The sequence below is a fragment of the Typopeltis vanoorti genome, chromosome 12 (genome assembly GCF_054136105.1).
Source record: "Typopeltis vanoorti isolate ZY-2024b chromosome 12, IOZ_Tvanoo_1.0, whole genome shotgun sequence".
NCBI classification, from domain to species: Eukaryota; Metazoa; Arthropoda; class Arachnida; order Uropygi; family Thelyphonidae; genus Typopeltis; species Typopeltis vanoorti.
In genome coordinates, this window is record NC_143560.1 from 120,680,055 (window position 1) to 120,694,234 (window position 14,180).

Below are 14,180 nucleotides of genomic sequence, written 5' to 3' on the forward strand. Positions count from 1 at the left end.
ACCAGGAAATATAGATGATGAGCAGGAAATGTTTAGACAAATTAGCTTGGCAAGTGCAAAGCGAGCGATCATTATGTGGGGACTTCAACTATAGCGATATAAACTGGGGCAGAGGAGACAGCATGCAGTAATAAGGGAACTGAATTTTTTAATTTCTTGAGGGAAAACTGACATCAGAGGATCTAATTGTGACTGAAATGGCATACTTGCCTTCTGTTGGGGAGAGTGATAACCATGCAGTACTATTTATTAGTGTTCCATACTAGTACTACAGACTTTATTCCTGGAAGGATAATGAGTGGTGAAGTGTTAGAAGCGAATGAAGAGGATGTATTCCAAATACTGAGTATGCTAAATTTACATGGCATTATGACACAGGCAACTATTATAGACTTAGAAACAAGCTTACAGCATGATAATGGATGAAAAAATTCAAGGAAGGAGGGTTCATTAGTGAATGGGAGATACTTAAGAAAAATTTGTTGACAGCAGTGACAGAGTGTATACCTCGAGTGAAGAAGACAAAGCAATTTTGAGTCAAATGGATGACAATAGGAATAAAAAGTAGATTGTAGAGGAAAAAGTGAATACTGTATGATGAATATAAGGCTCGGGATAGAAGTAACTAGTATTCTAAGGAGAGAAAAATTAGAATACTAGAGAAGACTGATGCTGTAATCCAAGGAGGATCCCAGGTAGTTTATTTGCTGTGTGGTGAGTAGGAGGAAAACTTTAGTGGATGGATTTTGCTTGGTGGAGATAGGAATTGGGTGACCAAAGCAGATAACATAATTGAGCTATTTAATGATCACCTTATTAGAGTGTTCCACACTGGTACTACAGACTTTATTCCTAGAAAGATAATGAGTGGTGAAGTGTTAGAAGCAAATGAAGAGGATGTATTCTGAATACTGAGCATGCTAAATGTCAATAAGGCAGGGAGACTAGGTGGAATTTCACCACATGTTTTAAGGGAATGTTCTATGGAACTAACTGTGCCATTAACTTGTTTGTTCCCCCTCATATACTTGGTTGTATATGAGGGGAATATACAAGTGGAGTTCCACAGGTATCAGTCCTGGGACCATTACTGTTTAATCAAAGTCTTACAATGGGGAAGGTTCCTGGATAGTTGAAAGAGGGTAAGATAGTACCATTGCATAAGAGTGGAGGTATCAAACTATAAGCCTGTTTGTATTTCTTCTGTAGTTAAGACTTTGGAGAAATTGGTAAGAAGTATACAGAATTGGGCAGATGAGTATAATATTATCCTTTTTTTTAGTGTTACATGGTGATCAGCATTCATTTTAGAAATTATGGACGTGACAATGATGTTATAAATAACTATTTTAACTTCCCCAACGTTTCGACCTTCATATTAAGGTCATCATCTGAAGTATACAAGGACAAGCTGAGTTACATTTCTCACAGTATGCTAAAGAAACAATGATTTGATCAATGGTTATTCTACTGGCATGACCTCTAGTGAAAATATAACATATATATAAAACAGAAAAACAAACATATAGATAAAATTAAAAAATTAATTATTTAGAAACTACATCAAAGCTATATTCTATTTAAGATAACATAAGAGAAATATTCTTTCATATAGGTAGTTTTCTTACAGTAACAATGATGTCCTATTTTTAACATGACAATTGTTATATTAGATTTAAGATTCTGGATTATCTACATTCCTGTTTATAGTTAACTCTTAGGGAGAAAGGTTCTGTGGGTAGAATATGTGCTTCCATGTGCTTGGGATTTTTAGACCATCATTATTGTTCAGATTAGGGGTGGCTGATAAGAATCTTACAGGCTTCCTTAAATTTACGTTCATAGCATGTTTTGTTGTGATGTAAACAACTGGTGCTTTTTCAGTCAATTCTATGTAGTGTTGTTTATGTTCCTTTTGTCTAAACGAATTGTGTGTCCTGTTCCCCCTATATATATATGGTAGATTACAGGTGCAATAAATACGGTATACTCGAGGGTGGGCCAGCAGAAGGAGTTGGTCTTTGGATGAGTTGTGTAAGCTTTTTAATTTTGCAGGAGGTTTAAAGGCGGCTTTGAGGTTGTATTTCTGCAGTATTCTATTTATTTTATCTGCTATCCCTTTAATGTAAGGAATGGTTATAGTTTTATTATAGGCTGGTTTATCTTTGTGTTTTATTGAGGTCTTGTGAAGAATTTTTTAATAGTGTTTTGGCTGTAACCATTTTTTAGAAAAGTATTGCTGATAACTTAAAATTTGTCAAGCGCTTGTTCATTGGAGAAAATCTTCAAAGCCCTATTTCTTAGAGTATTAATGACACCTAGTTTTTGTATTGGGTGGTGGTAGGAGTTTATGTGTATATATTGGCCAGTATGTGTCGGTTTCTGGTAAATAGTGAAGGAAAGACTGCCAGAAGGAAGTCGTATGACAAGAAACAGAGGTGTGTTCTGCTTTTTGATTTCAATTGCGAACTGTATGTGTTTGTGTTGTTTGTTTAGGTGGCTAAGGAAAGTGTCTAGTGTCTGGCGATCATAGGGCCAGATAGCAAAATCATCTTCAATATATCTAAGCCAGACTTTGGGTTTTAATGGAGAGGAATCTAGAGCATGTTGCTCAAAATGTTCCATATAAAAGTTAGCAATAGGCAGGGGATAATGGCAAGCCCATGGCTGTGTCTTCTTTTTGTAGGTAGAAAGCATTTTGCAATATAAAATAACCAGAACATAATACAGTATATGCGCAAAGAGCGCCATGATATCTGGAGGGAATTTGTCCTGTAAAAGAAGAATTGTATCATTGATTGGGATGTTCGTAAAGAGGGCAGAGGAGGGCAATATTATTTAAGCAGGCCAGCATGTATTTGTTAAAGGACACTCTTGTTTTAGTAATCTGGTTACCTTTTACAATTGAGTAACAAGAGCAGTGGATGAGGGTAAGGCATGCGCTGTCTTTTTTAGATTTTTCCAAGACATTTGACAGGTTCCACATAACAACTTGATTTATAGGTTGCATCATTTGAGTTTGGATATCAGGTTAGTGGATTGGATTGGTGACTTGCTCTCTGATAAATATCAGAGTTGTATATGAAGGGAACAGTGGTTCAAGTGGAGTTCCTCAGGAAGGAATCAGTCCTTGGACTATTACTGTTCAATCTTTATATTAATGATATTATCACAGGGCTACAGGGAGATGTTCAGTTGTTTGCATATGATGTGAAGCTTTGGAAAGTTATTATTAATAGAGCTGATGTGTTGGCTCTTCAAGATGATTTTAAATAAGCTGGAAGGGTGGGAAAAGGCACAGGGAATGTCGGTTTAATGCAACTAAATGTAAGATTTTAAAAATTGGGATCTACAGATGGGATGCTTCCTGCTCACTTGGTGGAGTGATACTGGAAGAAATGGAGGAATCAAGAGATCTTGGGGTGATTGTGGATAGAGATTTGGAGTTCCGAGGTCATATATTGTAAAGGTGTGAAGACATCTCAGAGAAGTGCAGCAGTGTTGAGGATAACATTGGCCATGAAAAATAAGTGTGCTGGTCCCATTGTAATACTCTGATCAGACTACATCTGGATGTCTGTATTCAGATCTGGTCACTGGGATTTGAAGGGGATGAAGTAACCTTAGAGAGGGTGCAGAGATGGATAACAAAAAATGTTAGGACTGAGGGCATGCGGACTGTAGTTTGGAAGATAGAAGGCAAATGGGAGATATGATTGTGACATTTAAGCTGTTAAAGGGTTATTATCATATTAATACTGGGAAAATTTTCATATAGTAGAACAAGTACAAAAAGCTATCCCTGGAAGTTGCAAAAGGTGGTAGTGAGTGAAAGGTTAAGAACTAAGTTTTTTGCATGGAGAGTGGTAGGAGTACGGAATGCACTGTGAGAGGGTAGTGAACATGCAGACCATGGATAAGTTTAAGGAGTGGTATGATAGACTTTGTGTTGATCTTCTAACTCCATGGAGATCAGGAAAATAATAATATCTTAAAAGCCACATGAATGTCTTCTGCCAGTTATCCCTCTTTAGCTCTAAATGACCCCTTCTCTCTTTAATTATGCCTTTATGAAATAGGTAAATGTTAGTATAAAAAAAATTTAATGAGGAAAAATTATTTTCACACTTAGTGATTACAGTGCTAAAATTTATATTAACATACTCCTTCCTTCTCGCCTTTCAAAAAATAATCATATTTCTCCTCTTTAGCTGCTTAACTGGCCTTGTCATGTTTACACATCACAAAGAGCAGGCCAGGAAGGTGACAAAGTTGGTAAAGGCAGCAAAAGTGCAGTATGAGAATTAATTAGCCACTCAAGCTAAGAAAAATACTAGTGTGTTCTTTTGATATGTGCGAAGTAGAAGGAAAAGTGATTATGGGAGGATGATGCTAGTTGATGACACTGTCAGATTGGTAACCAATGCAGAGGATATAGTTTAAGTATTCCGTGATCAGTTTATCATGTGCAAGGTCTTGAAATTGGTAGGCAAGGTTGCGATGCATATAATATTAAAATTTTAAAATTATTAAAATATTAAAATTAAAAAAAATTTAAAAATAAAATATTAAAATTATAAGTATATAATTAATTGAGAAATGTTGAAGGTGAATGATTCAGGAGATGAGAGATCTGATTGGATAGATACTTGAAGTTTAGGGGTCACATTGCTAAGATTATAACAGCACCCCAATGGATTATGGCAATAATGAGGAGGACATTGACATGCAGAAACCAAGAGGTTATGGTTCCCTTGTTATAAGGGTTTGATCAGGCCACATATGGACTATTATGCACAGATTTGGTCTCCTGGTTTTCAGGGGAATGGGGATGTATTGGAGAAGCTCCAAAAAAGATTTACTAATAGGTCTGTATAATGTCGGATGCGAGAAGAGATTCAGGGAATGCAACTTATAGCGTCTTCTGAATAGAGACATTGAGATTGAGACATAAATTGGAAAGAGGTTGTTATCAAATTAATGTGAGGGAGATATTTCATAGAGTAGAGGGAGGAAAAGGGTAGAACTATAATCCATTCTGGAAGCTCTATAAGAAGGGTGTAAGGAGAGTTGAGAAACAGATTCTTTGTATAGAGAGTGAATAGTGAGTGTAATGCATTGCCTAAAAGTGTGGCGAGTGTGGAAACAGTGGATTTAAGGCATGTTTCGTGAGTTCTTTGACTCCATGGAGGCCAGATAATAATCATCATCATAATAATAATTACATGGATGCCATGTGATTATGAAAAATGAAATAGCATGGATACAAAGCATAAATTATAATAAATTTAGTTTAATCCTTTATCCAAGTGTGAGCAAACAAAGTTTGCATCTGAAAATATCTTCAGGACCGGGGTAAGGTAGTACAACACCGGGAAACTCGTAGCAAAGGTGGACCAAGCTAACCAGTCCTGAAGATATTTTCAGGCACAAACTTTGTTTGCTCACACTTGGATAAAGGATTAAACTAAATTTATTATAGTCTAACCAAGTGAAAAATTAACTTTCAAAGCATAAATTAATTTTTATATTTAATCCATATGAACATTTGTTTGGTTAATTGTACTTTTAGTGAGTTGTTTTTATATTTATTGATTTCAGAATGGAAGCCAGAAATAAAATATAGTGAAGGAACACACACTCTATTTCAAGGTGAATTGCAATGTAAAGGTTATGGCCAATCAGTACTGAAACATCTAAAACAACAGGCATCTTTGCTCTTCGTGATGGAAAAATACAGTCTTCTGAATGACAATAACTGCTATGTTGAATTTGGTGCTGGAAGAGGTAAATATATCTGCTTTGCATGTGTTTTCAGGCAAACTAATTTTAACTTATGTGTGTTTGAATTTGTGTAGAAATAGAACACATCAAAACTGAGGACTGTAAATATAGGAGTAATGATGAAAATTAACAGACTTAACAAGTGGCATCAATAGCTGAACCATGATAAAAGTGAGCTGGGCATTATTATTATTCAAAATTAATCAACATTTCCTAGCACTTTACAAATCCAGGTGAAATAGGCAGTCTAATATGGAGGCACAAAATAGAAAGAAGAACCTTGTTGCCTCCATATTAGACTGCCTATTTCGCCTGGATTTGAAAAGCGCTTTTGAATGTACTTCTGATTCAGAAAAAAAGGTCATCCAAATAAGGACGTATGTCATTCTTCCATTGCTGTAAGATAGTGAAAATACTAAGTTAAAGTTAAAAAAATAGCAGAGTTCAAATAAGAAGTATTAATGGAAAAGAAATGGAACCAGCAGAAGAATTGGGTAAATGCCAGTTTGACATGATCAAAACAAAGAAGACAAATAAAACAGGTGATATTTTGCTGAGCAACAAATATTCATAGTCTGTATAGATTGCATTATGAATCAAAGAGGTATTAAATCTGATACCAAAATTAAATATGTTAATCTCAGCTCTTTCCTTTATTTTATTTTTATCCTTTCTTTTAAGCTTACACGGTGATCCGAATGCATTTTTGAAAATTATGGAGACAATTACCGTGTTTGAATAAAAACTTTAGTTTAATATAAGTAAAATCGAAAATGTATTTTATTACTTTACTTTCTTTTTTTTACTGTTACTTATTTTATTTATTTCTTATTTTACTTTTACTTTACTTTATAAAGATGATATATTCCTAAATAAAGCCAGTACAAGTTTCAAGGATTCTCTGACTAAATTTGAATAATTGCGTCATAAATTTGGTATGAAGGATCAGCAACAAAAAACATAGAACAAATAAAATATTTCAGGGGCACAATTTTTAGTGAAGATAGCAAATTAAATATGGAATAGACATCGGGATCATATTCTGGATGAGTATATTAGGAAAGAACTTCATGTTGTTATCATTCAGGAATTTGTTAGCAGAACTAATCTCAGGTGGTATGGTCACTTAAACATAATGGGAGAGGAAAGGTTATCAAAACAAGTGTTTTTTTTTCCCAGCATGTCAGAAAAAGGACTCTGAGTATGACCAAGGTCTAGTGAACTGATACAGTAAGATGTGCTTTAGAATACAGAAATATCAGATCTGATAATATTGGTGTCCAGACATCTAACAGATTAATCTGGAGGAAAATTGTTGATAGAAAGTTAGTAATGATTTGACATTTTCATATAGGAGACTGAACAAGTGGCATCAAGTAGTACTATTGTGAATCCTGTACACCTCATACATATCAGGAATTTGATGATAATGATGATATATACACATCATAATCATCAATTTCCTGATATATACTCCCAAGGGATGTTCAGGTTACTATGTCAGCACTACATCATTAAGTTTAGATTATTATTAATCTCCTATCAACAATTTTCCTCGAAATCAATCTGTTACTTGTGAGCACTCCAATATTGTTATATCTAACATTTCATGTTTCTAAGCACTTCTGACCGAATCAATCCACCTAGACCTTGGTCTTCATCTAAGTCTCTTTTCTAGCATCAAACACCTGTTTTGCTAACCTTTCTTCATTCATTCTATTTAAGTAAGCCATACCACCTCAGATTAGCTCTGCTGACACAATTGAATGCTAATAATGTGAAGTTCCTTTCTAATATCTTCATTTTTAATATGATTCTACTATTGATACCATTGGTTCAGTTCCCTAATTTTAATCAGAATCCTCATATCTGTGGTCTCTAGTCTTTGATCAAGTGCTTTATTTCTAACCCAACTCTCATACGCATACTTAAAACTGGTTTGAAACACTGTCTTGTATACCACGAGTTTGGTATTTTGGCTAATTTCTAATATCAGAATTGATGCCACTTTCTTTCATGTGATCCATATTGATGAATAAGAGTAGAGATAATATGCATACTTCTCTTACCCTCTGATTTTACATCTAACCATCTTCCTATATTTCCTTCAATTCTAACTGCTGACTGACAACTTAAATATAGACTGTGTATTGCTCTTATTCCATATAAATTTATTCAGCTGGCTACACACCGTGCCAGCTCTGCTTACTCTGTTGTCTGTTTCCAGATTTAACATGCCATCTTCACTAAAAACTGCGTCTAAATAGCTGAAATAGTTTACTTGTTCTGTAGGATCTACATTCACAATGCAGCTAAAGTTTTCTATGTTCCTGCCTATTTTCATAGTTTTTTTCATTTTATTGCTGATTTTCATGCCAAATTTGTTACAGCAGTTATTCAATTTGGTTAGTGAATCCTGCATTAGATCTGTTTAGGAATAGAACATGATCTGCATAAAGCAAAGAGCTAAGTTTGACATCTCCAATTTTAATATCAGGATTGATGCCACTGTCTTTTATGATGTGATCCATATTGATGAATAACAGTAGAGATAATATGCAACCTTCTCTTACCCCTGATTTTACATCAAACCATCTTCCTGTATTTCCTGCAATTCTAACTGCTGACTGACAACTTAAATATAGACATGTATTGCTCTGTATAATGTTCATCCACCCCATATAACTGTAGTGTTTTGAAAAGCTTTTCTCTGAGCACCTTGTCATTACCTTTTTCCAGATCTACAAAACTTAAGCACAGATCCTTGTCATATTCCCACAATTTCTCAACTATTTGTCTTAAAGTGAAAATCTGATCTTACGACCTCTGTTTAGCCTGAACCCCCACTTGTTCTTCTCCAAGTTGCTCTTCCATAATCTTTCTCAACCTCTTTGGGCGTGCTTGCATAAATCTTAACTGGAACATTTAGCAGAGAGGTTCATCTCCAGTTCTCACGTTCATCTTTATTCCCTTTTTTTATAGATGGGTACTATGAAAGCTCTACTCCAATCATTGGGAATTTGACCTTCTGTCCAGGCCCTCTGAATTTTGCAGTGTAGCCACTACATAACTTTTATACCTCCATACTGGCCTGGTTGGTCGAGTGTTAGTGTATCTGCTCTCCAGCCAAAAGGCTGCAGATTTGAATCACGTTGCAGACATGGATGTTTATAATTGTCTGTTAATATATTAGTAGTGGTGGTGGGCAGTAGATGGCTTTGGTGTAGTTGTGGTTCACTGTAGTTGGTGGATTTGAGTGTTGGAGATGGAGAGTTGTAGAATAGGTGCCTTCCCTCAATGAGTCTCTGGACTCCTTGGAGGTGTCAATTAATAATAATAATACTTATTTTTGGTCAAATATCATCTACTCTAGCTGCCTTTCCCCATTTCAAGTTTTCGTTGGCTTTTTCTACCTCAAGTATTGATATGTACTCCTCTTTGCATTCCTCTTGAATATTTTCTAGTACAGTTCTGTCACTGCTTGGTTTGTTTAACAGTCTTTCAAAGTAATTACTCCAGACATCTAGGATATCCTTATCTCCAGTTTCCATATCACCTTTATCATCTTTGAAAGAGTACTTTTACAAATGTACTCTTTTTTCTAAGCTTCTCCAATTGCCTCTATAATGATAGAAATATAAGATCTGATAATGTTGGAGTCTTGACAAGTAACAGACTGATTTGGAGGAAAATTGTAGATAGGAAGTTGGTAATGATGTAAGTTTTTCATGTAGTGCTATCATATCCTGTACACCCCATGGCAGGAATTTGATGACGATGATGATGACATTTTGCCACCTTCCTGATATTTATTTTCTATATTCTTACCCAAGTCAAGTCTTTCCATGACTTTTGTTTAGCTACTTTTGCACACAGCTTAGCTCTCTTGCATTTTCGTCTGTATTCTTTTAGGACATCTGTAGACTTATTTTCTAGGAACTTTTAGTATGCTTTTCTTTTCCTTTCTTCACCATTGTGTCCACTATAGTGTTCTTATTTTTCTATCCTTTCAAACAACTTCACCACATCCCTCCATAGCTGAATCAATCAATGTGTTCTTTAGTTTGTCACTGAGACTCCAAGGTTTGGTTCTTGTTTTCATTTTTTTTCAATAATGTTTGTATAGTCAAGTCTACAGTTTACCTGTAAAAGCTGCTCAACTTTAATTCTTTTTTAAAACTTTCTTACATACTGTTTTTTTTATGTGATATCCATTTTTATCCTGCTTAGTACTAAGTAATGGTCACTTCCAATTTCAAATCCTCTGTATGCTCTTGTATCTTGAACAAGCATGAAGATATCACTATCAACAATGATGTAGTCAATGAGGCTTTTCTTATTTCTTTTTTCTTCTTTCATGCGAAATTTTACACATCTTTATGTTGAAACATGGTGTTAGTTATCACTAGTCCATGTCCTGAGCAGAAGTCCATTTAGTTAGTTTTCATATGATGATAGCCGTGAGGCCCCCTTTGTCAGGGAAGTACGGCACCATCTCAATCTCCCCTAATTTTATCCGAGCTTGGAACCATCATAGCTGACAAATTAGACCTATGGCTGGATCTTAAATATTCCTGACTGTAATCCATGTGTGTTCACAGGGCCAGTTTGCCTGTTCTGGGGGATGAAAAACCTGAGTTTCCAGGTGGAAAAAAAAAACTCTACCTGGTATGAGACCAGCTAACTCACCTTTCATTGAAAAAAACCAGATAAAGGTTCCTCATGTCACTGATGAGAATCGAACCCTGGTATTTCCAACCAAAGGGCTTTGTCTATACCAACTGAGCTATGGAGGCGCTAGAAATCCAGTAAAGGCTTACCATTATTATTAGCCCTTTTCTCCAAATTTTCTCAAAATGTTCTTTTATTACTGGTGGGATTAATTTTCTACTCTGTTGTTCCAATCTCCAACAAGAATCATTTTTTCTGTTTTCTTTATGTATATACACATACTAAATGAAATATGTATTTATGATATGTAAGCAAAAATGATACCAAAAATTTTCTGATACATATATAACTTAAAAGAAAATACCTTCATAATATGAGTTCAGCTCCTAAGTAGTATGCAAGAAATAATAATGAAGTATTTTTAAACTGAAAATCAGTCAGCTAGTCTTTTATGGTTGTACAATAGCAAGGTTTTTTTTCTCTTTACAAAATGGAAAACTGTTCAAATATTTGTTGGAAGTTTTTCCACTTGGTTATACTATAAAGTAAAGATACCAAGAAATTATATACTTGGTTTAATCCTTTATCCAAGTGTAAGCAAACAAAGTTTGCGCCTGAAGTATTTTCAGGACTGGGGCAACTTGTATTTAGAAACTGATGACTTCACATCACTTGCTTTAGTATCCCATAATGCAAAGCACATATCCTTACGGATATGTATAATGCTATACATTGTGGAAAGGGTCACTACCCAAACCAGTTTTGACATTTATTGAGGTCTCATCAGTGGGAACCAAACCCAGAGGTGATACTAAGGTTGAAGTAATGCCAAAGTCACAATTTCTTATACGAGTAGCCAAGAGGTGTCACGCCTTATACCTTATTATTAAAATACTCTGGATTAGAGAGAGTTGTTCCAACAATTATCTCTAATCCAGAGTATTTTAAACAATACTTATCATACCTTTCCTTAAACTCATTCACTATCAGTGACAATTCATTCCACTCATTCACCACTCTCCAAACAAAAACAAATTCTAGTCTGCAAGCCCTTGCTAATCACACTCTTATACAACTTCCAGGGGTGACCCCCCCTAGTTCTGTCTCTATTCATCGTGCATTGAAAAATTTATTTTGTGTCAATTTTATAGAACTTTTTAAGTAACTGATAAGCTTCTGTCATGCCCCTTCTTTATCACCTAAGAACTAAACACTCCAACCTATGTACCTACCTTCAATCTGTCCTCATAGTGAGCATTCTACAGATCAATAACCAGCTTAGTCTCTCAGCACTAGATCCTCTCCATCAACTTGATCCCTAAGAAACTGAGGTGACCAAATCCCTGCATTGTAGTGAAAATATAGCCTAATCATAGCCTTATAAAGAGGGATAATAAGCTCCCTATTTTTACTTGTTATTGTGTTTTTCAATATCCAAGTAATTCTCTGAGCTATTTTGCCAACTTTTGCAATATGCCCTCTGCACTTCAACTATCTGCATCATTACTCCCAGATCCCTAGCCTCATCAGTTTCATGCAATCATGTTTCATCAATGTAATACACAGAATGTAATCTTTTCATCTCAAAGTGCATAACCTTACATTTACAACATTAAATTGACAACCATTATTCTTTGTCCACATTGCCAATTTATTCAAATCATCCTGCAGGATATCTACATCACCTTTATCAACTATTGTCGTCCCCAGTTTTGTATCATCAACAAACATCTGAATATCTCTGGTTGCACAGCTGACTGCAAGTGGATAATTCCATAGGTGGCAGATAGTGGATCAACTTCCTGTTATGGAGGGCAACTGTGAGATAAGCAGAGTAACCTGATGAATAATTAGTTCCAGAACAACAGCAGCATTGCTCTCATAGGTGGTGGAGTGGCTCTTGGTGAAGCCTCTCAAACCAAAATGCCTAAGATGACATTATGATATGGTACCCTATGCTGCCATTAAATAAACATGTCCCAGGAAAGATACCCAAAGATCAACTGCAGCAAATGTCCATCAGGTAAGATTCAACTGCACAGGCATCTGCACTATGTCAGGAATAGGCCTCTATTTCATGGGATTGATGGTAACTTGCACTGGCCCTAGCTAGGAAGTAGCAACTTGTGACCAGTACTTCACCTTCAAGTTCAAATGCCAATAATGATATTCTGGACACTACAAGAAATGAGCCCACTGCATAAAAGTAGACATACCAGTTCAAACATATCCTGAGTTCACAAGGTTTGTATCCATAGCTTAGGCTGAGAGCAATATTCAAAAGTCCACTACAGTCTCCAAATCATTTCAAGCACCTTAAAAATGAATGCAAAAAAAAAAAAAATCTACCAAACAAGAACATCGGTAATTGACTGACTATCCTCCAATTGAACATTGAGGGATCAGACATACTAAATAATATCCTTATCAGGCACAAAGTGGGCTGTTGCTCTACAAGAAACTCGCCATACCTCACATGAAAATATTTCCATCCCTCACTACAACCTTCTCACTGATAAACTTATGAAAGACATGGTGAAATCTACATAAAACCAAATCTGGAAAGCATCTTTGAATCTCTGGGACATTCACAGAGTGACTTTTTTGTTAGTATCCTATTACACAGCTTCTCAGTTTGCAATGTATATTGTAAACTTCTCAGTTTGCAATGCTACTGCAAGTCCTGGTCTTCACAGGACCATTTTTTAAACCCTTCTGTATACCAGGAGGATTTAAAAATAGGTGCTGCCTTCATAGACCTAACATCAGCTTATAACTTATGACACCATATGGAAATGCTTACTGCATAAAACAGATTAAAAACTGTAAAATTAATAGAACAAATGTTCTCCAATAGGAAAATAATGGTTCATTTGAAATTACAAAAAGGCAGAACATTTATGCTACATGATTGATTTCCACAAGGAGCTGTCTCACCATCTCTGTTCAACCTGTATGCATGCGCCATCCCTCCACTAGCCAATTAAAAGCCTATCTATGCTGATGATATAGCAATCGTTCCCCATGACAATACTGTTTCGAAAGAAGTCATTGAACACCATAGTGTGAGGACAAACAGCCATGGTGCCCACCTTAATAAGATGTAGTTCCTCCTTTCTCTGCAATGACTGCAGCAATCCTATGGAACATACTCTCAATGAGCATGGGATAGCAATCAATGGAAATTTTGGACCATTCTTACTGTAGGCATGTAATGAGGTTCTGGACTATTGTGGTGTGGACATCCCTTGACCTCACCCTATACTCCAGTTCATCCCACAGATGTTCAGTAGGGTTGAAATCAGGGTTCCGTAGAGGTCAGTCAAGTGTGGGGACATTCTTGTCCACAAACCAGACAGTTACAGCAGCAGCCTTATGACATGGTGCGTTATCTTGCTGAAAAAGAGACAGTAGTCAGTTCTGTAGAAATGCCACAAAGTAGGAAGCATTGCATTGTCCAGAATGTTCAGATACCTCTCGGAGTTCAATGTTCGTGACACCACAGAGGCCAAATGGAAAAACAGGACCATACTATCACACCGTCACCTCCGAATTTCATAGTTGGGGTTATTCACTCTGGTAAGAGACATTCACTGGGTATCAGCTACACCTGTCCATCTGCTCAGTAGAGGGAATAATGTGATTTGCCACTCCATAACACAGCTTTCCAACCTTCCATGTCCTACTGTACACATTCTTTGCACCACTGAAAATGATATTGCATG

At 35.9% G+C, this 14,180-nt stretch overlaps 1 protein-coding gene across 1 annotated transcript in view; it reads left to right on the plus strand.

Moving 5' to 3' along the window:
• Nucleotides 1–14,180, plus strand: part of LOC150101186 (tRNA:m(4)X modification enzyme TRM13 homolog) — a 300,267-nt gene that overhangs the window by 122,108 nt on the left and 163,979 nt on the right. Inside the window, exon 6 of the mRNA XM_090401720.1 lies at nt 5,602–5,787. Within this exon, the coding sequence (XP_090257846.1) occupies nt 5,602–5,787 (186 nt within the window). The remainder of the gene's footprint in view (nt 1–5,601; nt 5,788–14,180) is intronic.